Genomic DNA, 27,517 nt, shown 5'->3' on the forward strand with positions numbered 1-27,517 from the left:
AGTATATAGTGGATGGAATATCAAGGTCAGTGTTTTCATCATTTTCTTTCCACAGAGAACCAACAAACTAACATTGGTCTTCCAAATTCTATTGTTCTTGGTCTTCACAGTGCCTGTTTTATTTTAACAAGACCGGTATCAATTTTTTCTGACACATCAGACCTCTGTCAAATTAGATTTTTGCATGATTGTTTAATGGAAATGCATCATTTTATTTCTTAAATTGAGGCAATCTTACGCCTGATGGACCAATTCCAAGCATCGCCTGTTTTGTTTTGAGTGGACTATGCAGCAATAATCAAAATGCTCACCTTTTCAATCTTTATACCTTGCACAGTCTCTTTGAATCATAGAATCTCTACAGTGTAGAAGCAGACCATTCCGCTCATTGAGTTCATACCAACCTTCCAAAGAATACCACTCAGACCCAAACCTTCTATCATGTCCCATGTAACCCTGCATTTCCCATGACCAATCCACTTAACCTACGCACCCTGGATTCTGTGGGCCATTTTGCAAGACAAACCCATCTAACCTGCACATCTTTGGACTATTATGGGAAACTAGAGGTGTCAGAGGAAACCAATGAGGACACAGTGAGAATGTACAAATGCCACACAGAACCCGAGTCCCTGATGCTGTTTCGTAGCAAGGCTAACCACTAAGCTAGCGTGCTGCTATATGTGAACACCAATGCAAGATTAGGATGTTATCTGGTTTCAGCACCCCCATGTAAAGACAGTCTCAGTAACATAGACCCAGTCTGGAGATACCACCCAAACTTCTGGGGATTTACATCAGCAATGCAAAAGCACTAAAGGCTTTATCCAGCTTTGGGCAGTTTATGTTGCTCCACCTAAAGGTCTTCTACCCTGAGACCTCTGAGCTGAAAAATATTTCAACTTTCATCTCCAACAAGTGCCAGTCCACAGCTGAGCAAGATAATTGGCCTCTGTTCAGTTGAAGCATAACAAAAACATGGCAATGTTACAAAAGTAGCCAGAGAGCTCACTCTGCTGCTGTTGTCTTAGAGATAGTTGTAATCTACTTCATTGCTTTTGTGGAGGAAAACAAATATTTAATGTCATTTTGAAATGACTTTCAAACAAATTTTAAAATGAGCAAGTTACCATAAAAACCATGGTTGAAGGTTGTGATCTGAGATGGTGGGTGTAAAATTTAGCGTTGACAGCTTCTGTGCTGATTTTCCACCATGATTTGTACCCTGAACCATTTTCAATGAGATGGCTGAGGGACCAATTTGCTGCCAGCCAGGAAGCCAAGGGTATCAATTGAAGCCAACCATTGTAAATTAAGAGTCTATTACAGCTCAGTTTGTGCAATGATACATGTGTCCAATAGGCAAAGTATTTTCCCTGGGGTCGGGAGTCCAGAACTAGAGGGCATAGGTTTAGGGTGAGAGGGGAAAGATATAGAAGAGACCTAGAGGGCAACTTTTTCGCACAGAGGGTGGTACGTGTATGGACTGAGCTGCTGGAGGAAATGGTGGAGGCTGGTACAATTGCAACATTTAAGAGGCATTTGGATGGGTATATGAATAGGAAGGGTTTGGAGGGATATGGGCCGGTTGCTGGCAGGTAGGACTAGATTGGTTTAGGATATCTGGTCAAAGTAGACAGGTTGGACAGAAGGGTCTGTTTCCATGCTGTACATCTCTATGACTCTATGACTCTAAATGCTTTCCAACCATCTGAACGTGGATCCAGTGAAGTTGGTTTTGGAGGAGATTTACCCAGATGCTGGTAAAACTGTTTCTGGAAATATGTTCAATGGTCTTCCCATTGTATCCAAAGAAAAGACTGAGTCCTTGATGATGAATTGCCATCTAAGGCAAAGAAAATGTTTCAAAAATACTCTAACACTGTCAATGAAATATAGTGGCGTCAACATTAAAAACTGAAAGGAGCTTGCCACCAATCATTCAAAGTGGAAATAATGTGCACACAATTAAACAGCAGTGCTTTGAAGCCAAACACCTTAATGATGGGGCAACAAATAAGGGAAGGAAAGAAATCCTGCACTCTGGGTCCCACTGTCTTGTGGGACATCTTGTTCTATGTGTCCAAAGAATGTGCTTGTTCAGTCACAATAGGATTCACAACAGAACTTTGTGAAGCTGAGCAGACACCATCCTTTTATTGAGGGATGTCAGACAATAATTTTCTCACCTCTGTCTGAATGATGTCCAGGCCGAAATGATGAGCTCAGGCTACTGGTGTGGGAGTGGAGGTTGTAAGGGTGCAGGATGAACGCAAAGGGCCTTAATACTTACGGCCATCCCCACGTCAGGTGGGTTCAAGACTTGGAATCAGCTCCTATATCAATTAGCTGAACCCTGATTAAATCTAAGGTTATTACTCACCGTTCTAAACATACATTCTGTTTGAATGCTTGTAGCCTTTTGTTTTGATTATTCCAACATATTAAAGGAGGCATAGTTGACTTAGGGTTTATACATTTTTGCTATATCTAATATGTAAAGCCACATTTTTTATTTCTCTCTTTAAACTATTAGTTGAGAAACCGGTTGCCAATACGCTGTGTACTGGACCCACCCCAAACACCACACAGTTGTGTCAGATTGCCTGTCCCATAGAGTGTGAAGTATCACCCTGGTCTGCTTGGGGTCCGTGTACCTATGAAAGCTGTGATGATCCACAGGGGAAGAAAGGTAAGAAAGTGAAGTGAAAGTAAAGGGGGTGGGGGGGGGAGGGGTGGGGCTGGGGGAGTTGGGGGGGGGGGGTTGGGGGGGGGAGGAAGTGCCAGAGTCCTGGAGGATGGTAAATGTGGTTTTTACTTTTTAAGAGAGGTGGTAGCGATCCACCAGGAAATTAAAGACCAGTGAGTCTGATGTAGGGAAACTATTGGAGAAAATTCTGAAAGAGTGAATTAATATTCACTTGAAAAAGCATGGAGTTAATTAGGGATCGTCAACATGGCTTTGTCAGAGGGAGGTCATGCCTGATAAATTTGTTGGCATTTTTTGGCAACGTGATTGAATGTGTGGATGAGGCAAATTCAATAGATGCAGTTTATGATTAAGAAGGTTAAAACATATGGAACTGAGGGAAACCTGGCGAGATGGATCAAAAACTGGATTAGTAACAGGACACAAAGGGTAGTGGTAGGAGACTGAGTAACTGAAGGCTGCTGTCCAGTGGTATGCCATAAGGATTAGTACTGTGACATTTGTTAAACACATACATTTATTTAGATGAAAATGTAGAGGGAATGATAAGCAAATTTGCAAATGACTCCAAGATTAGTAAAGTGAAAAAGATGGTTATAGGTTACAAGAACATATAGATGGGTTGGTCAGATGGGCTGACAAGTGGCAGATGGTATTCGACCCTGATAAGGAGGAGGTGATCCACTGTCAAAGAATAAACAAGATGAGGGAGTTATTTAATGAATGGCTGGGCATTGGGTAGCTTAGAGGAACAGAAGGATCTTGGGGTAATTATTCATGGATCCCTGAAGTTGGCAGGACACATGAATAGGGTAGTTAAGACATCAGTTGTGGCATATGGTATAAGTCACTGAGGTAATGTTGGATATATACAGAACGTTGGTCAGGCCACAGCTAGAGTACCTTTGTAATTCTGGTCACCTCACAATAAGAAGGGTGCAATAGCACTGGAGGGGGTACAGAGGTTCACCTGCATGTTGCCTGGTGTGAAGAAATTGAGCTATAAGGAGAGACTAGAAAGGCTTAGATTGTTTTCTTTAGAGTAGAGAAAACTGAAGGGGGATATGATTGAGGTATATAAAATTATGAATATAGACAGGATAAATAGAAAGCAGCTGTTCTCCTTGGTTGAAGGCATACTTTTATAGTAAGGGGCAGGACATTCAGAGGGGATTTAGGAAAAAACATTTTTATTCTGTGGGTGATGGGAATCTGGAATGCACTGCCTGAGAAGGTAGTGGAGGCTGTAAACCTATTAGCATGCCTTTTGTGGTAGTTATTGTCAATGGGCTGAAGGGCCTTTTTCTACGCTGTATAACTCTGTGAATCTAACATTATCAGGGCTGTAAACAAAACAATAATTATTATTTATTTGAATGTAAATTAAGTATTGGAGAGCATAACCTTGGAAATAGAAAATATCTGAACAACTGAGGGAGAACTGAGTAGAAGTAAAACGTAAAACAGTAGTTACAAAACGCGTGTACTGAATGTTCTCCTTTCTTCACTTTATTATTTGTTTCCACATCTGGAATAAATGTCCTTTGTGCAGTAAGTATAATCAAATCATAAATATGTCCTTAATTAATGAGTTTAAAATTTCACAACAGCTAGTGCACAGAACAATTTCATTCTATTTTTCAATTGTCACAGCAAATAGACGTTTCTATAGTTGAAAAAGCAGATTCCAACAAAAAAAAGTGCAGATCCTTTTCAAAGGATTGTGATGTTTTATTAAGATTTAAATGAATTTAATAATGAATTATGTAGAAGCTGCAAATCCTCCAGGCTTCATTTAATTTTATCGGGGCAGAATTTATGACGTTAAGTTATAAAAAGTAATGCCTGATTATATAATTCTTCACTTGAAAGGATTCACCCTTAGTACAAATTCTTTTGAAGATTTCAGCTGTGTAGTGAAAGTTTAAAAGTAGTAAGATAAGGCCACTTCCTTTGATTAACCATTTAATTTGTAAACAGATAAAGTTTAAAAAGTATCTTGTTTCCTTCCTAAAGGATTTAAACTGCGGAAACGGCAAATTGTGAATGAACCTACAGGTGGAGCGGGGAATTGTCCACACTTAATTGAAGCTATTCCCTGTGATGACCCATCCTGTTACTCGTGGGAGGTTGTGAGACTGGGAGAATGTTCACCTGACAATGACAGCAAATGTGGGCCAGGCGTCCAAACTCCAGAAGTTCAATGTGTTAACAGCAATCGTAAGTGACTATTTATTGATTATAAATGGGTATCTGAAGGCAGTGTTTTCACTTGTACCTATAAACAAACATTCTTCATTCGTTGAAAATAATACATGGTGAACTGATTTTCTCCAATGGTAAAAGGGGAAATTTCAGGATGATTTAAATCGGTGATTGAAATCTCCTTTAACTTCCGTCTGTGTTGCAGGAGAACAATTCTCTTCAGATTCTTGTTTAAATATTGACAAAGCATTTGTACCAGTGTGGTAAGATTTCTGTTTCTAATGCTTACTGTTATCACCTGACTCTCCTGTTTGTTTATTTGCAAACTGTCGACCCTAGATTATTTAATAAGAGCCATTTTAAGAGCAGGTTAGAATAAAGAACAGTATAATACAAGGGCAGAGTCAAGATTAGAGTGGTGCTGGAGAAGCACAGCAGGCCAGGCAGCGCCTGCTGTGCTTTTCCAGCACCATTCTAATCTCAACTCTAATCTCCAGCATCTGCAGTCCTCACTTTTGCCATAGTACAAGAACAGACCGTTCAGCCCATCAAGCCTGCGCCGAAAGATGACACTTTCCTCAACTAAAAACATTTTGTCTCTGTGACGTCCATATCCCTCTCCAGAGGAACCTTGATTATCCGAACAAGATGGGCGGGCACTATTTCATTCAGATAATTGATTATTCAGATAATTAATTTTATTTTAAACAAAGGAAACCATGCTGATCTAATGCTGTGCTCTACGAGAAAATTTGTTTAAATCTATAATTCTAATTAGAGTATGCAATTTAAATAAAGTAATCATTTCCTTCTGCAAATTACAGGTTAAACTGAGAAAGACTAAATCATTACCATCTCATAAATACTGTACTGTATATGAAATCCCAGCATTAAACAAGGTCCCATGCAGCTTCTACGTTTGCAAAAGCATTGTCAGTTTCTGGGAACTCATTGTCGCTATAGAAAGACAGATGCACCGCCTTGTGCATGTGTTTATGTTCTCTGCTATGTTGCTCGTGAAAGGCCCAGGAAAAACACTGCTAAGGGCTGTGTAACTAAAAGATGTCCAATCGCTAATCCTTGAGTTGCTTGTGTTTCTTTGTTTTTGCCAGTGTTTTTACATGTTCTTCAGTAGATGTAAATTGAATACACTTACCTCTTTGACGTAACGTTTTTGCAGGGCCTTGATATCTTCTTCAGATAATCTGAAATTTGGATAATTGATACTTGGACAATCGAGGTACCTCAGTATTCCCTGCCTATTCATGTATCTGTCAAGAGGCCTCTCAAATGTTGCTACTGTATTTACTACTGTCAACTCCTTTGGCCCCCTATTTCAGGCACTTATCAACCTCTGTGTAAAAATCACTTGCCCCTCTCAACTCCTTTAAAATTACACCCTTTTACCTTAAACACATGTTCCCTTGTATTTGACATTTCTATCCTGGGAAAAAGACTTCGACTGTCCATTCTATCCGTTAGGTGCAACCGTTTCACCTCTGCTACTTGGTTTCAAATATTTGATAAAAACTCTCCTGTCTTCTGTCACTATGTATACTGTGTAAGTATATCTTAGGTAGCATCAAATCAAATCCTCTTAGAGCTCACCAAATAAAACAGTTCATAATCCTATACCAGTAGCAGTTAAGGACCATCTGATGTAGAAGAGACAGATTGAATTAGTGTAAAATGTTGAAAGCAGTCACACAATGCATTGGAAGTTCTCCTTTGAGAATGGGACCGAAGCCTCTGTCTAACCATATCATAACTCATATTCCAATATGGAATAGGTGGGTCCACTGCAGCAATATGCATTTTTAAATTCAAGTTTTAGTTTGCAGCTATGGTGGTGTTGATGGACGTTCCGCATTTCTTTCTATCGATTGCATAGCAAGGCACCTCTCCTCTGTGAATGCTTGCCTTTGGTATTTGAAGGATTTGCATGTTGACTATCAACCTGTTTGGCTGCACTGTGAATGCATCTACCTTGGCCAGCAGCACAAATTGCAACTTAAGGTTCAAGCACGACTTTTTTTTAAACTCAAGAATTGTCCTTAAATATTTGGCCTTTCAATTCTTGCTTCACAGGCAACTTTCTCTAACATTCAAACTAGCAGTGCCCAAACCACTGACTGGTTTAAACACTTTCTCACTCATTATGTACAATATATGCAGTACAAATAAACTTTTGTAAAACTGAAGTCAGTTAAAGGTAAAATCTCTAGTGTTTAGAATGACACTAGGGAATTGATAATGGTTGCTGGAGACCAAATGTGAAACTCTTCCGAGAGTGGTGCAATGTCCTTAACCCAATCATCTTCAATACTTCACCAATGACTTACTGCACAATAGATTCAGAACTGGGGCTATACACTGATAATTATACCATGTTCAGTTTCATTTGCACTTTTGAAGATAACTGAGCAGTCCATGTTTGCATACAACAAAAACTGGACTGTAATCAGATTTGGGCTGAAAACTATCAGCTAAAATTCACTCTTCTGTATCAGAGAATGACAAGCTTCAAGAAGAGCTTGAAGGGCGGCACGGTGGCACAGTGGTTAGCACTGCTGCCTCACAGCGCCTGTAGACCTGGGTTCAATTCCCGACTCAGGCGACTGACTGTGTGGAGTTTGCACGTTCTCCCCGTGTCTGCGTGGGTTTCCTCCGGGTGCTCCGGTTTCCTCCCACAGTCCAAAGATGTGCGGGTCAGGTGAATTGGCCAAGCTAAATTGCCCGTAGTGATAGGTAAGGGGTAAATGTAGGGGTAGGGGTGGGTTGCGCTTCGGCGGGTCGGTGTGGACTTGTTGGGCCGAAGGGCCTGTTTCCACACTGTAAGTCTAAGTCTAAGTCTAAGCTTGAATAACTGTTACATTCAGTCACATTATCTACTCATTTCATACATATAAATCCAGTGCTATCACCATTGAACAGAAACCCAATGGAATCATCCACATAAGTTTCCAAAAGGCAGATGATAAGATAATGTAGGTAAAGCTATTTAATAGGATAAAAATCCATGGATTTGGGGGTAGTATATCAGCATGAATAGTCAACTGACTAACTAATAGAAAGCAGTGAGTTGAGGTAAGGGGGGAGTTTTCACCTGTAACTAATGGAGTGATGTAGGGACCAAAGCTGGAATCGCAGGTACTTTAATTGTATATTAATGATTCGGATGTGACAAGTGACTACTATAACCAAGTTTGTGGATGGCATAAAAAAGCAAGTGATGATGATGACGACAAAAATAATCTGCAGAGGAATATAGACAAGTTAACTGAATTGGTAAACATTTGAGAGAGAGACTATAATGTGGAAAAATCTGAGATTTGGCATTTTAGGAGGAAAATGGAGGAACTGAATATTATTTAGATTCGGCACAGAAGGGATTGGAGCTCCTCTTGCATAAATTACAAATGGTAATGTACAAGTTCAGCAGGTAAGAGCAAAGGCAAATGGAATGTTGACCTTTATTTCAAAAGAAATGGAGTATAAAAATAGGGAATTCTTGCTAGAACTATACAGGTCACTAGTTGGATTAAATCTGGAATACTATGAGCATTTTTAGTCCCTTATCTAATCAAAGATATATTGGTGTGGCTAGGTTTTCATAAGGTTGATCCCAGGCTTGGGTGAACTTTCTTATGAAACAAGGTGGAATAAGTTGCCTGTCCTCATTGAAGTTTAAAATAATGAGATGCAATCTTTTTGAAATGCAAAAGATTTATAAGAAGCTTAACAGGTTGGCTGCTGAGAGATCACTTCACTTTGTAGAAAGGCAAGGATGAGAGTGCATAATCTCAGAATAAGGGATCATAGACAGAGAAGGAATATCTTCTCTCAATGGATAAGGGATCTGTGGAATTCTTCACCACAGTGGGTTATAGAGGCTAGATTATTATGTATATTAATTGCCAGAACAGATAGATCTTAATAAAGGAATCAAGTATAATGGGAATTAGGCAGGAGTTAAGGATTATCAGATCTCTCAGAGCAGACTCAATGGGCCAAATGGCCTCCTTCTGATCTGTCATATGGCCATATGCTATGGATAGTAGAGCATGACAGATGCTGGGTATTCTCTGCCAAGTGACTTCTCTTCCTGATTCCTTAAAATCTCTCCAAAACCAGCAAAGAAATACCTGCATTTTATAGAGCACCATTTACAACCTGAGTATATCCCAAAATGTTTCACAGCTAATTAAGCACTTTTGAAGTTAGTAAGTGTTGCAGAGCACAAGTTAGAATTTAATAGATTAACATCCTGTTGCCTCGATGGATAATGCTGCAACAACATTCAAGAAACTTGTCAGCATCCTGGCCAAAACTGTGTCTGATCAACACTTTATCATCTAGTCTAAATATTAATTCTCTCCATGATTAGCCTGGTAAGAATACAGTGTATTAAGTATAGGTACACTTAGACTTCTTCAGCAATACTTCCAAAACACGCAAACTATGTCACCCAGAAGGACGTGTGATGTGGATATAAGGGAGTCCCATCACCTCTAACTTCCTATCTTAGGTCACACACCATTTTGACTTAGGCATATATCACTGTACCTCATTTGCCACTATGTAAAAGTCCTGGATACCTTTCCTTATCAGTACTGTGGTATGATTTCCCCAATGGATAGAACTGTTCAAGAAGAAAGCTTACCACTTACCAATGGCATTGAGAGATGGGCAATAGATGTTGGCCTTGCTAGCAAAGCTTACATTTGAAAAATCTATTTTAAAACTTGTACACTGAATGGTCCAAGCTGAGAATGTTTCATCCATGGCATTCCGTGTTAGTAAGTAAACTGTTACCATTCCTGTAATGCATGAAGTAAAACCCTATATACCTACTTAGCAAAGCAAGGTATTATTGTTCAAGATATTAACTTTCAAAAATCCAGGCTTGTGTCAATTTTTGACAATTTGAGAATGACCACAATCTGATGGATCATGGAAAGTGGATGAATCATGGAAGATTAATTCATAACTAATTGGTTTCTCTGCCTCTCACTGATGTAGGTCCTTTTTCAGTGGTATCTATCTCAGCTTTGAGATAGAAGGTTGAAGTTTCAACACTCATTCTAAAGCCATTAGCAAATAATATAGACCAGCTCTTCAGGATAGTACTGAGTGATGTACTGTTAAAGGGGCCAGTCTTAGATAGCCCACTCTTCAGATGAGATGTTAAAATGTTTGCTTTTGCACATTTGCTTATAGTACTGAAGCCTTTTGACTTGTAAAGTAGGTCCCAGATGTTAAGATTGGCATCAGAGAGAGCATGTCTGAAGCAGACTACAATTTAATTTGGCCTCTTACCATCAATTTCCAATGTTTGTTCCAGCAGGAGTTGAGCATCGACATGGTCAGGAGGCCCACCTCACCATTTCACACTGGAACGTCCCTCCTTGACCTAGAGTGTTCAGTCTTCCTCCGTAACCCCTGATTTGGAGGTGCTGATGCTGGACTGGGGTAGACAAAGTTAGAACTCACACAACACCAGGTTATAGTCTGACAGGTTCATTTGGAAGTACTAGCTTCGAGGCACTGACTCTTCATCAGGTGTTTGTGGAATGTGAGAGAGAGAGCTTGTGTAAGAGAGAGGATCTGCATGAGTGTGCGAGTATACAGGAGTGTAGGGTGTAGGTTTGCTCGCTGAGCTGTAGGTTTGACGTCCAGATGTTTCAATACCTGGCTAGGTAACATCATCAATGGCGACCTCCAAGTCTATACAGAAGTGTGTGTGTGCTTGTGTGGGTGTGTGTCTGTATGTGTGTGCGTGTGTCTCTGTGTATGTCTGTGTGTGTAAGAGAGAGTGTATAGTGCAATGGGGTCATCTGCAGTATGACATGAACCCAAGGTCCTGGTTGAGGCCATCCTCATGGGTAATGAACTTGGCTATCAGCCTCTGCTCGGCAAAATTGCTCTAACATTGCTCTGCTCTCTCTTTCACTCCAACATTGTTCTCCACCCTCACCTCTAACAGTGTTATTTTCCCTTGCTCCTCTAGCCGATGAAAATGCTCACCCCCTTCCCTCCAATCCCTGACAGTCTGGGTTTTTCTTGACAACATCCATAAAGACCTGTGCTACAGAATTAGTGGTGCCTCTTTTCAAGTTTTTCACTACAATGGCAACAGTAGCATTTACCCAACAGTGAAAAATTGGCTGGGTGGACCTCAGCCAAAAAAAGGAGACAAATCCATAACTGCCAATTATTGTCCCATTCTTTTATTCTCAGCAAAATGCAGAACAGTGGAATTCACACAGCAATATCTGCTCATCAAAATGCTAGTTGCAACAAGGCCACCTAGTCCTTGATCTCATTACAGACTTAGTCCAAATATGGATTAAAGAGCTGAACTGTATGGATGAAGTGTCAGTGACTGCCTTTGGCTTAAAAGCAACATTTGACTGAATATGTAACATTGCAGTTAATGACAGTCAGAGAGAAATCTTCACTGGTGGGAGTCATAACTAGCTCAAAGGAAGATGGTTGTGATTGTGGGATGCCAATTTTATCAGCTGCAGGACTTCACTCTGAGACCTGTTCAGGGTATTGTTCTTGACTCAGATATTTTCAACTGTGTCATCAATGACATTGTCTACTTTTATAAGTATACTATGCACTATTGCACTATGCTCAATTTCACTTCTGTTCTACAGAAATTGAAATGGTTCATGGCTGCATAACAGCAAAATATTGATGATCCTCAGGTTCAGGATCATAAGTAGCAAGTAATATTTGTGTTGCACAAGTGCCAGGTAATGAGCTTCTTCAAGAAGAGAGAAAATCCAAACATCTCCTCATGATTTTCAGAAACATTACCATTGCGGTATCTTCCACCAACCACATCCTGGAGATTACCATGGACCAGAAGGGGAAGTGGATCAGCCTCATTAATATTGTGCTGACAAAAGCAGTTTAAAGGGTTGAGACTCTGTAGGGAATAACTGAGCTCTTGTCTCTGCAAAGCTTCTTCAACATCTACAAAGGTCAAGTAAGAAATTAGATTCCCTACAGTGTGGAAACAGGCCCTTCGGCCCAACAAGTCCACAATGACCTTCCGAAGAGTAACCCACCCAGACACAACACCATGGGCAATTTAGAATGGCCAATTCACCTGACCTGCATATCTTTGGATACAGAACTGTCTCAAAGGTAGAAGACAGAGGGTGGTGGTGGAGGGTTGTTTTTCAGACTGGAGGCCTATGACCAGTGGAGTGCCACAAGGATCAGTGCTGGGTCCTCTACTTTTCATCATTTATATGAATGATTTGGACGTGAGCATAAGAGTAAGTTAGTAAGTTTGCAGATGACACCAAAATTGGAGGTGTAGTGGACAGCAAAGAAGGTTATCTCAGATTACAACAGGATCTTGATCAAATGGGCCAATGGGCAGAGAAGTGGCAGATGGAGTTTAATTTAGATAAATACGAGGTGTTGCATTTTGGGAAAGCAAATCTTAGCAGGACTTATACACTTAATGGTAAGGTCCGAGGGGGTGTTGCTGAACAAAGAGACCTTGGAGTGCAGGTTCATACCTCCTTGATAGTGGAGTCGCAAGTAGATAGGATAGTGAAGATGGCATTTGGTATGCTTTCCTTTATTGGTCAGAATATTGAGTATAGGAGTTGGGAGGTCATGTTGCAGCTGTACAGGACATTGGTTAGGCCACAGTTGGAATATTGCATCCAATTCTGGTCTACTTCCTATTGGAAAGATGTTGTGAAACTTGAAAGGGTTCAGAAAAGATTCACACGAATGCTACCAAGGTTGGAGGATTTGAGCTATAGGGAGAGGCTGAACAGGCCGGGGCTGTTTTCCCTGGAGTGTCGGAGGCTTAGGGGTGACCTTTATCGAGGTTTACAAAATTATGAGGGGCATGGATAGGATAAACAGACACAGTCTTTTCCCTGGGGTGGAGGAGTCCAGAACTAGAGGGCATAGGTTTAGGGTGAGAGGAAAAAGATATAAAAGAGACCTAAGGGGCAACGTTTTCACACAGAGGGTGATACGTGTATGGAATGACCTACCAGAGGAAGTGGTGGAGGCGAGTACAATTTCAGCATTTAGAAGGCATTTGGATGGGTAGGAAGGGTTTGGAGGGATATGGGTCAGGTGCTGGCAGGTGGGACTAGATTGGGTTGGGAGATCTGGTCAGCATGGACAGGTTAGACCGAATGGTCTGTTTCCGTTCTGTACATTTCTATGACCATGACTCCATGTAGCAAATCACTCAAATACAATGGCCAGGATATTTTTGGACTGACAGGGATCTCACCCACTGGCCTGAGAATCGGGAGGAAACCTGTCAGTTTAATGGGGAGGGTCCTTCAGTTATTTAATTGGCTTTCATTGGGCCTTCTCAATGATGAAGATCCCCACTGTTGGCCAATTAGGGGCAGGCAACTGCTCATGCCAGCAGTGGGCATGGTGGCCCCCAGCAGGACTGCACCCACCCCCTAGCCAGGATTATAGAGCAGCTCTCGGCCAGGTGAGAGGAGATAGGATGGAGATGTTGAGTGAGGAAAGAGAGCTGTGTCTCAGTGGCCAGCTTCTGCCCAATACAGGATCCTCAGTTGTTCATGGAATGCCTAGTAGTGAGGAGCCCTTCCCAGAAAGGCTACTGGCAAGCCCATCCGGTTTTCCTGGCAATCTTCCATAGGCCAAGGAGACCTGGGCAGTCTCCATTTAATTTCTGAGCCACCACCAAATTGCATAGGCTGATGGGTAATAGTTATCAATTGGTACATTAGTGAGCCAAAGATACATCCCACTGGGGGCGGATGGGAATGCCGCAGCAGCAGCTTTCCCATCCTCCGAAGAACCGGGGGAGATTTTCCTGCCTTCAGGATGTGGGATATCTCCCATGATTAAGTGGGCCTGGCTGTCATTGTTCCTGCCATGCCAAGCTGCTGAAAATAACCCAGCAGTAACTGTGGATTGCATATACATTTTGAGGGAAATAAAACTGCAGGCAATTTTGTAGTTGAAGCAGAAAAAGCCCACATAAAAGTACAATTTATGGTTAGCCAACGGGGTTGCCTAGATACCGTTTATAGGATAAACACCAACTGTTGTTTTGTATGTGTGTGTGCTGGGTGGGGGAAGCTGTATAGCACAGTTGGATTGCTCCTGCAAAGCTGCTACCAAAGGAGGAGAAGGAGTGATTCATCAGTGACAAACTGCAGTGAAAGACCAGCAGAGATGGCACTAATACATAAATTGAGCTCTCCACAATTTTGCTCCTTGGTTTTGAAACTCCATTATGCAATAACTGACCAATGTAATTGTTTTAACGCAAATGTGCAAAGATTTCAGTCCAACTGTAAACAATATGCCTGCAGTTGTTTTGGAATTAAAGACAGTGTGTCCGATGTTGCTGCTTCACATTGAGACTACTTATACAAAGTGTCACTTCGATTAGTTCCACTGCTTTAATATCGAAATGAGTAAACGTTGTCAAGCAGTAACAAATTTGGCTGGCTTATTCATGGGTGGTGATGATAACGGAATTGTAAGTGGAATACTGTCAAACACAAAGCCATATTTGAGTATTTTAAGTTAAAATTTGTTTTGTTCTAAACAGTCCCTTCCCTGCAGTAAATGCATAAAATTACATGTAATTTGCCTTTCCCATGAAGCCCACATTTCCATATGCAGCAGAGTCACTCAATTGAACTGAGCCAAGCAGCTTCAGGGAAAATAACTCAAGTAGGCCGTGTTTTGCATCTTCCACATCTATGCAGATAAAACCACGTTTTAGTACTGTTAAATAATGCTACACATTTAAAATTCTTATATTTGTGTGCAAATCTCTCCGTGGGCAAAATGTAATCCATGTGACAGGGGTTTTTGCCTGCTTGTTGCTGGTCTGGTGAAAGCCCAACGCTTTGGAACGTTCCATCATATTATGCATCTACCGGGCAGTGCCACATCAATATGGGTTCCGACCCCAAAGGTGAATGACTGCATTAAGGGAAACATAGGCATTGGACAGGGCTGGGAGGCAAAGGCAGAGATTGTCTCTCAAGGAGTCAGCTGCATTTTCTTGGTGCCAAATCGCTCTCTGAGTGCCTTGAAATAGGAGAGCACCCCTCTCCCTGAAGGCCACAGGGAAAGCCGTCAATCGGCTGTATATTGGGTTTCTCTCATGTGGCAGCTCTCCTGCCTGCTGTCGGTTGCATGCCAAGAGGACAGCAATTGCTCATTTAAACACCTCAAATATCTCTGGGCAGCAAGTCCATCCACCAGTATTCTCAGTGTCAATTTAAGTGGGTGAAGATAGAGGAATGATGGGGTCCCCACCCTAAACATTCCAACTGATGAAATGACACCCCCGCCCCCAATTTTCAAATTTGTTTTAGTGGATCAGTGGCAGGATGGTGGAGAATTAAGTTCTGAGAAATTTATATTTTACTGATTCTTGCCTCTCCTCTGGAGGTTATATCTTCAGCGATTTAAGAAGTAAAGACTGACTTTGTTTTTGCTCCAGATCATTCCAACTCACTGCTGTCTCTTCTCCCAATATGGATAGAATAGGATCCTTATTGTGTGAGAACAGGCTAATTGTCCCACAAGTCCACACTAAATCTCCAAAGAGCATCGCACCCAAACCCATCCCCCTATCCTCTTCTGTATATCTGCATTTCCCATGGCGAGTGCACCTAACCTACATATCCCTGAACACTATAGGCAATTTAGTATGACCAATCCACCTAATTTGCATAGCTTTACACTATGGAAGGAAACCAGAGCACCTAGCAGAAACTCACACAGACACGGGGAGAATTGCAAACTCCACACAGACATTCGCCCGAGGGTGGAATTCAACCTAGAATACCACCCCAAAATACTCCTTAATATCTTCCTCTTTTACTACATTTTTGGCATATGTTAAATTTAGTCAAATAATCATTCCATGAGTCATCTTGCAGTGTTAAAGATGCAATAATATTTGCAAGTTGTTGATATTATATTTCTATGCCATACCACATTTCGGGTGGGTTTATAGGCTTGGCTCTATATTTACTTATTTTTAAATGCTGAGATCATCTATGCAAAAGCCACTGATTTGCACGCGTAACCTGGGTGAATGTATTGGAGTTGAACCAGAAATGTATCTTGCTCATCATGGTGATATAAAACAAACATAATGAATCCCAACATCTGAGCACAAGGTCCTGCCTCTAATCTGTAATACGCAAATGATTACTGTCATGCTGCTCCTTCAGGGTTTTAGCTGTTTTTGGTGGCTGCCTGAGCATTGGAACAAATTGAGTTTGCTGTACCTTCTGCCAAAGAAAAATTGGAGAATTTGATTAGTTTATTCACTTTCTCACCACAGCCTAATCAACAACCCCATCAGTTCCATTGCACTGCTACAGGCCAGTGTTGGCACATGTTCTGTCTATCTGCTGATCCTCTTCTTAGGAGTTATCAGAGACCTCTTTATCAATGAGACAGAGGATTCAAGTTCAATACTCGTACTCCCTCTGGCACTGCTTCTGTTAGACTCTGCCTATTTTGCATCATAAAATGAACCTAACAGATCTTCCATTTTGTCAGTTCAGTACTAGCTCTTTGCTATCTTATAGGTAAATTGTTAATCTGAGGTCCCTTCCATTCTTTCTGGTGAGTATAAAAAAACATTCTTTTGGTACTATATGAAAACATGGCTGCAGGGTGACCAGAACTGGAACTATTTCTTAAAAGCTATTGATATTCAGGAAGTTGGGTAGTATAGATAATAAGAAGAGGATATAGATTAGTGAGAAAGGATCTCCATTTGGGAAAAAAAGGATGCAAAATCTGTTTGCCTGGAGCTAAGAAACTATAAGATGTCGCAAATATTGGTAGGAGTGATTTGTAGGTCACTAGACAATTGTTGTAAAGTGAGTACAGAAGCAAAGAGGACATGCTTCAATCCTATTGAATGCTGCTGAGACCACAACTGGAAATTTTATGTGCAATTCTGGCTGAAGGAAGAATGTAATTACAATAAGTTGAGTACAGTGAATGTTTATTGATTCCTGGGTTAGTGGGAGTGACCTGTGGGGAGAAATTGAGGAGATTGGATTCAGTGGAACTTAGAGAACTGAGAGGAAATCTTGTAGAAACTTGAAAAAAACTCCAGAGAAAAGACAGAATAGATGCAGAAATGATGCTTTCCTTAGCGATGGGATCAAGAACCAGAGCACTCAGTTTTGGAATAAAAGGCAAATCATTTAAAACTGAGATGTGGAAAACTTATCTTTGAAATTCTGTACTCCAGGGGGATGTGGAAGTGCAATCATTAATAACGTTCAACACATATTAATACATTTCAAAGTACTTTTGCCATGAGGTATATGTGGAGAGTGCAGGAAAGGGCCTTGGAGGTGGATGATTATCCATGAGAAGGCTGAAGGGACAGAATTGTAACGTTTCTGTGACAAATAGTAGAGGAGGTTTCCCCATTTTCCTGTCCAACATTTTAAGCTAGGTGGTGGCCTCCTGGTTTATGGCTAGACTCTTGACCCAGATAATGCTCTGGAGACCCGGGTTCGAATCCCGTCACAGCAGATGGTGGAATTTAAATTCAATAAATAAATGGAATTAAAAGTTGAATGATGACCATGAATCCATTGTTGATTATCAGAAAAGCTCATTTGATTCTCTTATGTCCTTTAAGGAAGGAAACTGCTGTCCTTCCCTGGTCTGGCCTAGATGTCACTCCAGACTTACAGCAAAGTGGTTGACACTTAACTGCCCTCTGGCTGATTAGGGATGGGAAATAAATGCTGCCTGGCATATCCAGTGAATGAATAAAGGAAAGAAAGACATCATGGTTAAGCCACTTGGATTCTGATATCCATAAAATACTGGTTAAATCTTAGCCTTGTGTTGAATTGTTAAATGAATGATCACGAATTATGAATTGCATTTCATCAAGTTACACGATCATGAATTCATGATTAACCCACTCACCCCATTGAGTGAATGTTGTAGGTCTAAAGTGCGTCAATTAAAAGATTGATGTGATGTGTTGTTGTTCAAGATGGACAATCCTTAAGATGAAACAGCTGCACCCAGACCTCCAACAAAGTTTCTTTAACCAATGGGGCAGATTACAGGCAAGAGCTTTTTTTTTGGCTATTTGTCTTGGCCACTTGGAAGTGGAATAACCTTAAAAACAGTTTTTAAAGCAATATTTTAAGTAAGTAGCCATTAAAAATGATTTAAAACAATTTATCTGACAAATATGACAATAAATAAGTCTAGTACTTTTATGGTACTATAATGTGAAGATAAAATTAGATTTCATGTCAAAGGTGACTCCCCTGCATTTTGCACAACAATATCATTAGATTTTATTGTTTGGATTAGGTTGTGCTAAACCGCAATGTGTCATGCTCCATTTGTTCAATAGTTAAGATCCAGTGTAGTGCTTAATATTATATCTCCCTGCAGTTGTTTTATACATTTATATTCAATTCAAGTTCACAAAATGGCAAAACATGTGACTAAGCACTCAATTAAGACAGCTGACCAGTCTAATCTAGTCTGTCGCCCCTGTTATTTCAAAGTTACTCTCAAAATCAGTTATATGAAATTTTGAAAGTGATCCTCAAATAAGACAACACTAGCACAACCAAGATGTAATACTTCTTTTTCCCAATTTGTCTTTTACATAGATACCAAATTTGGGAAATGCAAATATATTCAAAACAATTGTATCTTTATGGAGATTGGTTAGTTGTTTTGGTGAAGCAGTTGATTTGTAATGCAGATTGACACCTACAACAATGGGTTTAATTCCAGTACTGGCTGAGGTTACCATGAGATTATCCATCAACCTCATTCCTTGTCTGAGACGTAGTGAACCCACATATTGAACTCACCACCAGTCCCCTCTCTCAAATGAGAGCCTATGATCTGCCGTGATTATGGCAACTTTTATATTTTTAATGGAGCCCCAATCATAAACACTGACCCAGATTTTACAAAAATGCTCTCAATAGAATAATAATCACTGAAATAGATTTATGAGTGATCACTGAATAAAAGATTAACATTAGGAAGATTTAAACCTCTCTCAGTTTATTCAGACAGGTTCATTGTTCTAAATTTTACAGCTTACTGTGATACAAGTTAAATGATCCTTGCATGGTTGCTGCCTGTAGTTAAGTGTGTTGATATCATTCTAATGTGATTGCAGTTCCATTAGGATGCTTACTCAGGAACGATTAACACATGTCCCATGGGTAGTTACAAAAGAAAACTGTACACCAATTTCCAGAAGAAACAATATTGAAACAATACTTTGAGAGTCACTTCCCTTTACTAAAAAAAATCACAATTTAAACCACAACCTTAAACTTTAATGTATATAAAATAAATTAAGCTTTAAATGTTTTCATGTGACTATATATATGTGCAATTAGTGCTGAAGGAACTGAAGTGCATGGGTAAATTTTCTGACTCACCTTGGAATAATTGTTCGTTCTAAGGAAAGGGGTGCTCTTCCAATTTGAACAATTATATCAGCACCAGCATTAGCATGCTGAGTCAGGTATAGCTTATCAAATAGGGAATGTATGCCAACAGTGTCCTTTAATTAAACTGTTAGGAGGATATTTATACATTAAGATGCAAATTAGATTTGTGTCCCACATTTCCGATTTCTTTTCTGATTTGAGTCTGTACATTGTGTTGAAATATGGGTATTGTGTGCAGTAGGTTAGTGTCTCCAAATGTAATGCACTGAAGCAACTTAAAGCACAATAATGTGAGTAGACACTCACATCATTCATGCAGAATAGCTTTACTGTTGAGCACCAGACTGAAAGAGCTCAAGCAATCTAGCCTCACATACTTTGCTATTCTTCATGGTATATTTTAATTCATACTTAAACTTCTCTTGTTTCAGCAGAAAGTTGTTTATTCAAAGATTAGTTTTATTTGAATGTGGGTCTGAATTACTTTCATTTCTTCTTGTGCTCTATGATCAATTAAGAGTTCCTTTCTGCACTGCACTAATTGCACCTGTGCATCTGCACCAGCGTTTTCTAATATTGCAGTGACTGAAGCAAGCTGTTGAAAGGTGCTGGAAGAAGACAGACGTTGGCTTCAGTTAGACATCTTCAGCAAACTACCCTACTTAGGAATTACAGAGTTAAGAGCTGACATATACAATGGTGCTACTCAGACAACTGCCTGCCTGAATGGCCAGCTTCTTGATCTTTCAGCTGGAACTGTCAGAGTGACAGTGGCCATCTCAATATCTCTGTTCCCCTTGGACTAACGTGCTTTCCTCTGAATTTATTATAGTTTGTTCACTCTGGCTTATTCCTGGCTTAATTATGAAAACTTCCTGACAAAGATGATGTTGTTATCAACTGACCTTCCAGAGACTTGAGCACCAATTCTCAGGCACTTCTTCCTGTCTCCCCGGTCCATGATCCCACCACTGAACCTTAAGCCATTGTTCCCAGGACTGTTATTGACCTCTTCTTTTCAGGAGATCTTCCCTCCATAGCATTCCATTTCATTGGCACTCAACCCCATACATCCCACTTCTACCTTCTTCCCAAAATTCACGAAGAGAAGTTTCCTGACAGACCCGTAGTTTCTGCCCTACTGAACCTGTTTCTTCTGATTTTGACTCTGTTTTCTCTCCCCTCATCTTCCTACTAACATTCTTAATTCTTCCGATGCCCTGAAGAAATTTAACAACTTCCAGTTTCCTGGCTTCTATCCACCTCCTCTTCCACTACCATCATCCAATCCCTCTACACACCCGTACATAAGAATAGTTTGAGGACTGTCCATTTCTTTCCTCAATGGAGGCCCAAACAGCCCCCATCCTCCACCACCATCTTCCTCTGCCTGACTGAGCTTCTTCAGTTATTCAACAATTTCTCCTTTAACTCATATCAGTTCCTCCAAATGAAAGGTGTAGTTACAGGTAGATGTTTTGGTAGGAGATGTAGCACAGAGAATGCCAAAAAACATTGCAGCAGGTCTGTGGAGAGAGAAACAGTTAACATTTAAAGTCCAAGTTACTGCTCTTCAGAAGTGTTCTTTTATTTTGAGAAAGAGTCATGTTGGGCTTGAAATATTAAGTCTGTTTCTCTCTCCACATTTGCTGCTGGACCTATTGCGTTTCTCCAGCGCTTTCTGTTTTGATTTCAAATCTCCAGCAACCATAAAGTTTTGCTTCAATTCCTTACTGGTCTCCTTTTTGAGCTCCCTCCAACAGTTTTTATGGTATATCAATGACTTTGTCAATATCATTTCCTGTTCTGATCCAAAACTGGAAATATACATCAATTTTGATTATAATTTCAATCTTTCTCTCACTTTCAACAGGTCTACCTCTGACTCTTCCGTTTTCTTCCTTGACTTCTCTTACCAGTTCTGGGGAAGAGTTATCCGCTAATATTCCTTACAAGCCACTGACACCAACAGGTCCTCAATTACACTTCCTCATAAACTGTTTCCAATAAAGCCTCCATTCCATTCTCCAGCTTTTCCGTCTTTGTCTCATCTGTTGCAATGATGCTACCTTCCATAATGTCACTTCCAATGAATCTTCCTGTTTCTTTGACTGAGAGTACCCCCATCCTAATTGGCAGGGCTCTCAACTTACCTGACCTATTTCCTGTTCTTCTGCCCTCACCCTTTCCTTGTTTCCCAGTGAGAGAGTCATAAAGATACACAGCACGAAAGCAGACCCTTTGGTCCAACTCGTCCATGCTGACCAGATATTGTAACGTAATTAGATTAGATTACTTACAGTGTGGAAACAGGCCCTTCGGCCCAACAAGTCCACACCGACCCGCCGAAGCGCAACCCACCCATACCCCTTACCTAACACTACGGGCAATTTAGCATGGCCAATTCACCTAACCCGCACATCTTTGAACTGTGGGAGGAAACCGGAGCACCCGGAGGAAACCCACGCAGACACGGGGAGAACGTGCAAACTCCACACAGTCAGTCGCCTGAGGCGGGAATTGAACCCAGGTCCCTGGCGCTGTGAGGCAGCAGTGCTAACCACTGTGCCACCGTGCCGCCCTAATCTGATCAGTTTTGCCAGCTCTTGACCTGTATCACTCTAAACCCTTCATAGTCATATACCTATCCAGATGCCTTTTAAATGCTGTAATTGTACCAGCCTCCACCACTAACTCCGGCAGCTCATTCCATACTACACCACCCTCTGCATGAACAAGTTGGCCCTTAGGCTCTTTTTATATCTTTCCCCTCTCACCCTCAATTCCCCTACCCAGGGAAAAGACCTTGTCTATTTGCCCTCTCCATGCCCCTCATAATTTTATAAACCTCTATAAGGTCACCCCTCAGCCTTTGACGCTCCAGAGAAAACAGCCCAGCCTATTCAGCTTCTCCCTATTGCTCAAACCCTCCAACCCTGGCAACATCCTTGTAAATCTTTTCTGAATGATTTCAAGTTTCACAACTTACTTCCAACAGGACAGAGACCAGGATTGCATGTAATATTCCAAAAATGGCCTAACCAATGTTCTGTATAGCTGCAACATGACCTCCCAACTCCTGTACTCAATGCTCTGACCAATGAAGGAAAGCATACCAAACACCTTCTTCACTGTTCGACCCACCCGTGACTCTACCTTCAAGGAGCTATGAACCTGCACTTCAAGGTCTCTTTGTTCAGCAGCACTCCCCAGGACCTTCCTATCAAGTGTATAATTCCTGCTCTGGCTTTCCCGTGTCCTCACTTTCCATTTCATCAGCGTCCATATTTAAAGGATCATCCTTTTTCATTTCCATCAAACACATAGAGTCATACAACACGGAAACAGGCCCTTTGGTCCATCCAGTCCATGCTGAACATAATCCCAAACTAAAATAGTCCCATCTGCCTGTTCCTGGTCCATATCCCTCCAAGATTAGAGTGGTGCTGGAAACGCACAGCAGGTCAAGCAGCATCCAAAGAGCAGGAAAATTGACGCTTCGGGCAAAAACCCTTCATCAGGAATGAGGCAGGGAGCCTCCAGGGTTGAGAGGTAAATGGGAGGGGGTGGGGCTGGGGAGAAGGTAGTTGAGTGTGCAATAGGTGGATGGAGGTGGGGTGAAGGTGATAGGTCAGAGAGGAGGGTGGAGCAGATAGGTGGGAAGGAAGATTGACAGATGGTACAGGTCATGAGCGTGGTGCAGAGCTGGAAGGTTGGATCTCGGATAAGGTGGGGGAGGGGAAATGAGGAAACTGGGGAAGTCGACATTGATGCCCTGGGGTTGAAAAGTTCCGAGGAGGAAGATGAGGTGTTCTTCCTCCAGTGTCCCACTTTATCTCAGTTCCAACCTTCCAGCTCAGCACCATCCTCATGACCTGTCCCACCTGTCAATTTTCCTTCCCACCTATTCATTCCACCCCCCTCTCCGACCTATCACTTTCGCCCCGAACCTTATCCACCTATTGCACTCTCAACTCCCTCCCTCCCCAGCCCCAATCTCCTTCCATTTATCTCTCCACTCCTGAGGCTCCCAGCCTCATTCTTGATGAAGGGCTATTGCCTGAAACATTGATTTTCCTGCTTCTAAGATGCTGCCTGACTGGCTGTGCTTTTCCAGCATCACTCTAATCTTGACTCTAATCTCTAGCATCTGCAGTACCCACTTTCACTATATCCCTCCAAACCTTTCCTATTCATGTATCTATCCACATGTGTTTTAAATATTGTAATTGTGCCCACTCAGGAAGTTCATTCTGCATGCAAATCACCCTCAGTGTAAAAATTTGTCCCCATGTCTTTTTCAATCATTTTCCTCTCATCTTAAAAATACCCCATCCTAGGGAAGAGACGACTTCCATTAACCCTATCTATACCCTTCATTATTTTATAAATTTGTATTAAGGTCACCTCACAAACTTCTACACTCCAATGAAAAAATTCACGGCTTATCCATCCTTTATGACTCAAGCCTTCCATACCCAGCAACGCCCTGACAAATTTCTTCTGGGCCCTCTCCAGCTTAATAACGTACTTCCTATAACTCATCGACTAGAACTGGACACAGTATTCCAGAATATCTTCCCCTCCCCTCCCCATTTGTATTCCAAAAGAATAATTCCTTCAGTGATATCCTGGTCCTGTCCTTTATCACCCCATGGATGCAATAGTTATGCTGTAAGTCATACAAAACCCTGGTTAGACCCTCTGTGAGCAGATTTAGGTACTATACCTACGAAGCACATATTGGCATGAGTGGGAATACAATGTAGTTTACAAGAATGATACCTGGACTTGGGTTAAAATACAATTAGCTATTATCCAAATTAAAACCATTTTTTCTCTAGAATTTTGAAGGTTATGGGGTAATCTGATCACATTCTTCAAGATTTTAATAGGAAAAGACAGGTAGGTAAAGGTAAACTATTTTCACTGGCTCGGGATTCCAGAACTAGAGGCCATAATCTGAGAATTAAGGTCAGACCTTTCAGGAGAGATGTTAGGAAGCACTTTTACGCACAAAGGGTATAGATAGAGTCATAGTGATGTACAGCATGGAAACAGACCTTTCAGTTCAACCCATCCATGTCGACCAGATATCCCAACCCAATCTAATCCCACATGTCAGCACCTGGCCCATATCCCTCCAAATGCTTCCTATTCATATACCCATCCAAATGCCTTTTGAATGTTTCAATTGTACCAGCCTCCTTCACTTCCTCCGGCAGCTCATTCCATACACATACCACCCTCTGAGTGAAAACGTTGCCCCTTAGGTCCCTTTTATATCTTTCCCCTCTCACCCTAGGCCTATGTCCTCTTGTTCTGGACTCCCCAACCCCAGGAAAAAGACTTCGTCTATTTATCCTATCCACGCCCCTCATAATTTTGTAAACCTCTACAAATCCTCAGCCTCTGATGCTCCAGAGAAAACAGCCCCAGCCTGTTCAGCGTCTCTCCTTAGCTCAAATCCTCCAATCCTGGCAACATCCTTGTAAATCTGTTTGGAAGTTTCTTCCACAAGCCGCAGTTGCTGCAGAATCAGGTGTTAAATTTTAAATCTGACAATTGATAAATGTTTTGTTTAGCAAAGGTATTAAAGGATATGTTCCAAAGGCAGGTGTATGGAGTTAGGCTACTAACGAGACCAGCCATGATCTCATTGAATGGTGGGACAGGCTTGAGTGGGCAAATGATCTACTCCTCTTCTAGTGTTGCAGTGTTCCTCCCATGGCACATACTCATGCATTCCCAGGAGATGTTAACTCTTATACTGGTACCTCCTCTCTCCTCACTGACCAAGACTTCCAGGTGAAGCAATAATTTGCTTATACTTCACTCAGTCTTGTTCACTGTATTCACTCTTCACAATATGGTCTCCTCTACAGTGGGAAGAGAAAATGTAAACAAGGACACCACTTTACAGAATATGTCTGCTCAGTTCTCAAGCTCCTGACCTTCCAGTCACTTGCCAGTTGAACACATCATTTATCTTTTATGCTTACCTTTTTGTCCTGACCCTACTGCAATGTTCCACTGAAGCCTAATACAAGCTGATGGAACAGCACCTTATTTTCTATTTGGGCACTTTACAGCCTTCTGGAATCAACATTGTGTTGAAGAACTTCAACATCATGAACTCTGTCCTCCATTTCTATTCACCACCCCATCATATCCAGACTGTTCTGAGTTCTGAAGAGTAAAGCAGCTTTCCTCCACAACCTGATTTCTAAATTTGTGTCAACATAACTCTAGGAACATCGACGGAAAGGTGTTATGTGCCTTTGTCACCAAGTATCCCACACATCGATTCCACCAAGCTCTCTGCACGCTCAGTGGTCTGTTCAAGGAGTGTCATAATTTTTTCAAATACAGCAATCTGCAGTTCAATGTCAAATGAGCCTCTGCAGTAGATAGGTTTAGATCTTGACTTTGTAAAATAGGTGGTAGCAAAGCCCATTTTGCATCATTCCCAATTTTCGAAACCCTCAAATTCAATGGAAACTTGAAACGGGAGAGCAGTAAAACAAGCCACCAAATCATGGGTACCCATTTTTCACTGTCACATAAAATCCAAGATCTAACTATTTGTTCATCAGAGAAAGGAACTACTTGAATGTTTCCACAGTTGAAATGTGAATGCATGCAATGTTATTACACTGCAGCATTGAATAATTTATTGGTGTAATCATATATGTTTAGGTATGTGGCTGAGAAGCTTGACATTCTCAGAGACAGATTGGTAATTTGACAATATGCCCCAGACAGTCGAGGGGAATATATTTGTGAATTTCTGATGTAGACACTTGGTGGCCAAGACTCCAGGTTGTAAACTTACTCCAAAGAAGTTTACGGAAGTCAGCACCTGGAAACACAAGGTGACAATTTACCAAATTGAGGTTGCAGCCTTTAAGTTCCTGGCTGTAAACAACATAGTCGGGCTTCATTCACTAGTTAACCAAATAGACTCTGATTGGTTAAAATCTAATTTGATTGAGGATGCATATCAGAGAATGACTGACAATGTACAACCCCATCAATGACTGATTGTCACAGGGTTTTTTTTATCATTATTTACCAGTTCTGAATACTATTTCACCTGGGTTAGCATCTCTTCCAAGCTGGAGAGAAAACATAAAATGATTTCAACAAGGGACATTTTATTTGAGCTAATTACACTCATACTATGCTTGTACAGCATGCTTTTCCATGCACCATAGAGCAAAGAGTGTTTCTCATTTGGCAACACAATGTGCAATATTATTCTGTCAAATTAACACGCTGGGCTCATTTAAGTAAATTTGTTCTCTAATTTTTTTTTCCTCAGTACAATAAAATTATCTCCAAGCATATGAAAGGAACTGTCCAACATCTCACCAAAAAATAAATTCAAGCAAGATTTCTTTTCTAGCTACTGTATAAAGATGAGCTTTTTTTACTGATTGTCTCAGTCCCTTGTGAACATTAAAAAAAAGTTATTTGATATATTTGCGGATCCCAATCTGCATTTCATCCTCTCTGAAGGCAGAAACCTTTTTCAGTTAATTGTTGATGTACCCACAGTTCACCCGTATTTTATCCAGATGCTCATTTTCTTTATGAAAGGACAGACAACAAATGTCCTTGACCACAGAAATCAAGACTGGCTTTGGCATTAAGGTCAGTCCGCTGTGTTAAGCTTATCCATCCATCAGCAGAAATCCCCCAACTGCCCCTGATGTGTAGTGGCAGCAGACAAGCTTTTCACTCAGAACATGAATTTATAAAAGTGGCCGCGTAGTGTCTTTCTCGGTGACCACCAGTGCCTCAGAGCAGAGAGAATTCCTAAAAAGCGTACTGTCAAATTACTGATGTATGCTCTTATCAGGAGATTAAGGCTGTACACGAGGTAAGCAACTTACTAAAATCAACCTTGTTATAGAATCCTGGAAGTATTAAGATACCTTACTATAGTCTATTGGGTCCATTAATTTTGCAAGGTGCAATCAATATTTGTCAAGCAACAGTGAGATCACAAATTGTAGTCAGAAGAGGTGTTAAAACAGGAGTCATATCTCATCAATCTACTGGATTTCCTAGAAGAGTTAATTGGGTCAACAGATATGCCATCTCGTGAATCTAT

General features: G+C 41.0%; 1 protein-coding gene across 1 annotated transcript in view; it reads left to right on the top strand.

Moving 5' to 3' along the window:
- The window catches only part of LOC132815685 (thrombospondin type-1 domain-containing protein 7A-like), a 398,166-nt gene that overhangs the window by 235,115 nt on the left and 135,534 nt on the right, over positions 1–27,517 (top strand). Inside the window, exons 5-6 of the mRNA XM_060824741.1 lie at positions 2,537–2,692; positions 4,727–4,930. Coding sequence (XP_060680724.1) covers positions 2,537–2,692; positions 4,727–4,930 — 360 coding nt within the window. The remainder of the gene's footprint in view (positions 1–2,536; positions 2,693–4,726; positions 4,931–27,517) is intronic.

Source organism: Hemiscyllium ocellatum, chromosome 5 (genome assembly GCF_020745735.1).
Source record: "Hemiscyllium ocellatum isolate sHemOce1 chromosome 5, sHemOce1.pat.X.cur, whole genome shotgun sequence".
Lineage (NCBI taxonomy): Eukaryota > Metazoa > Chordata > Chondrichthyes > Orectolobiformes > Hemiscylliidae > Hemiscyllium > Hemiscyllium ocellatum.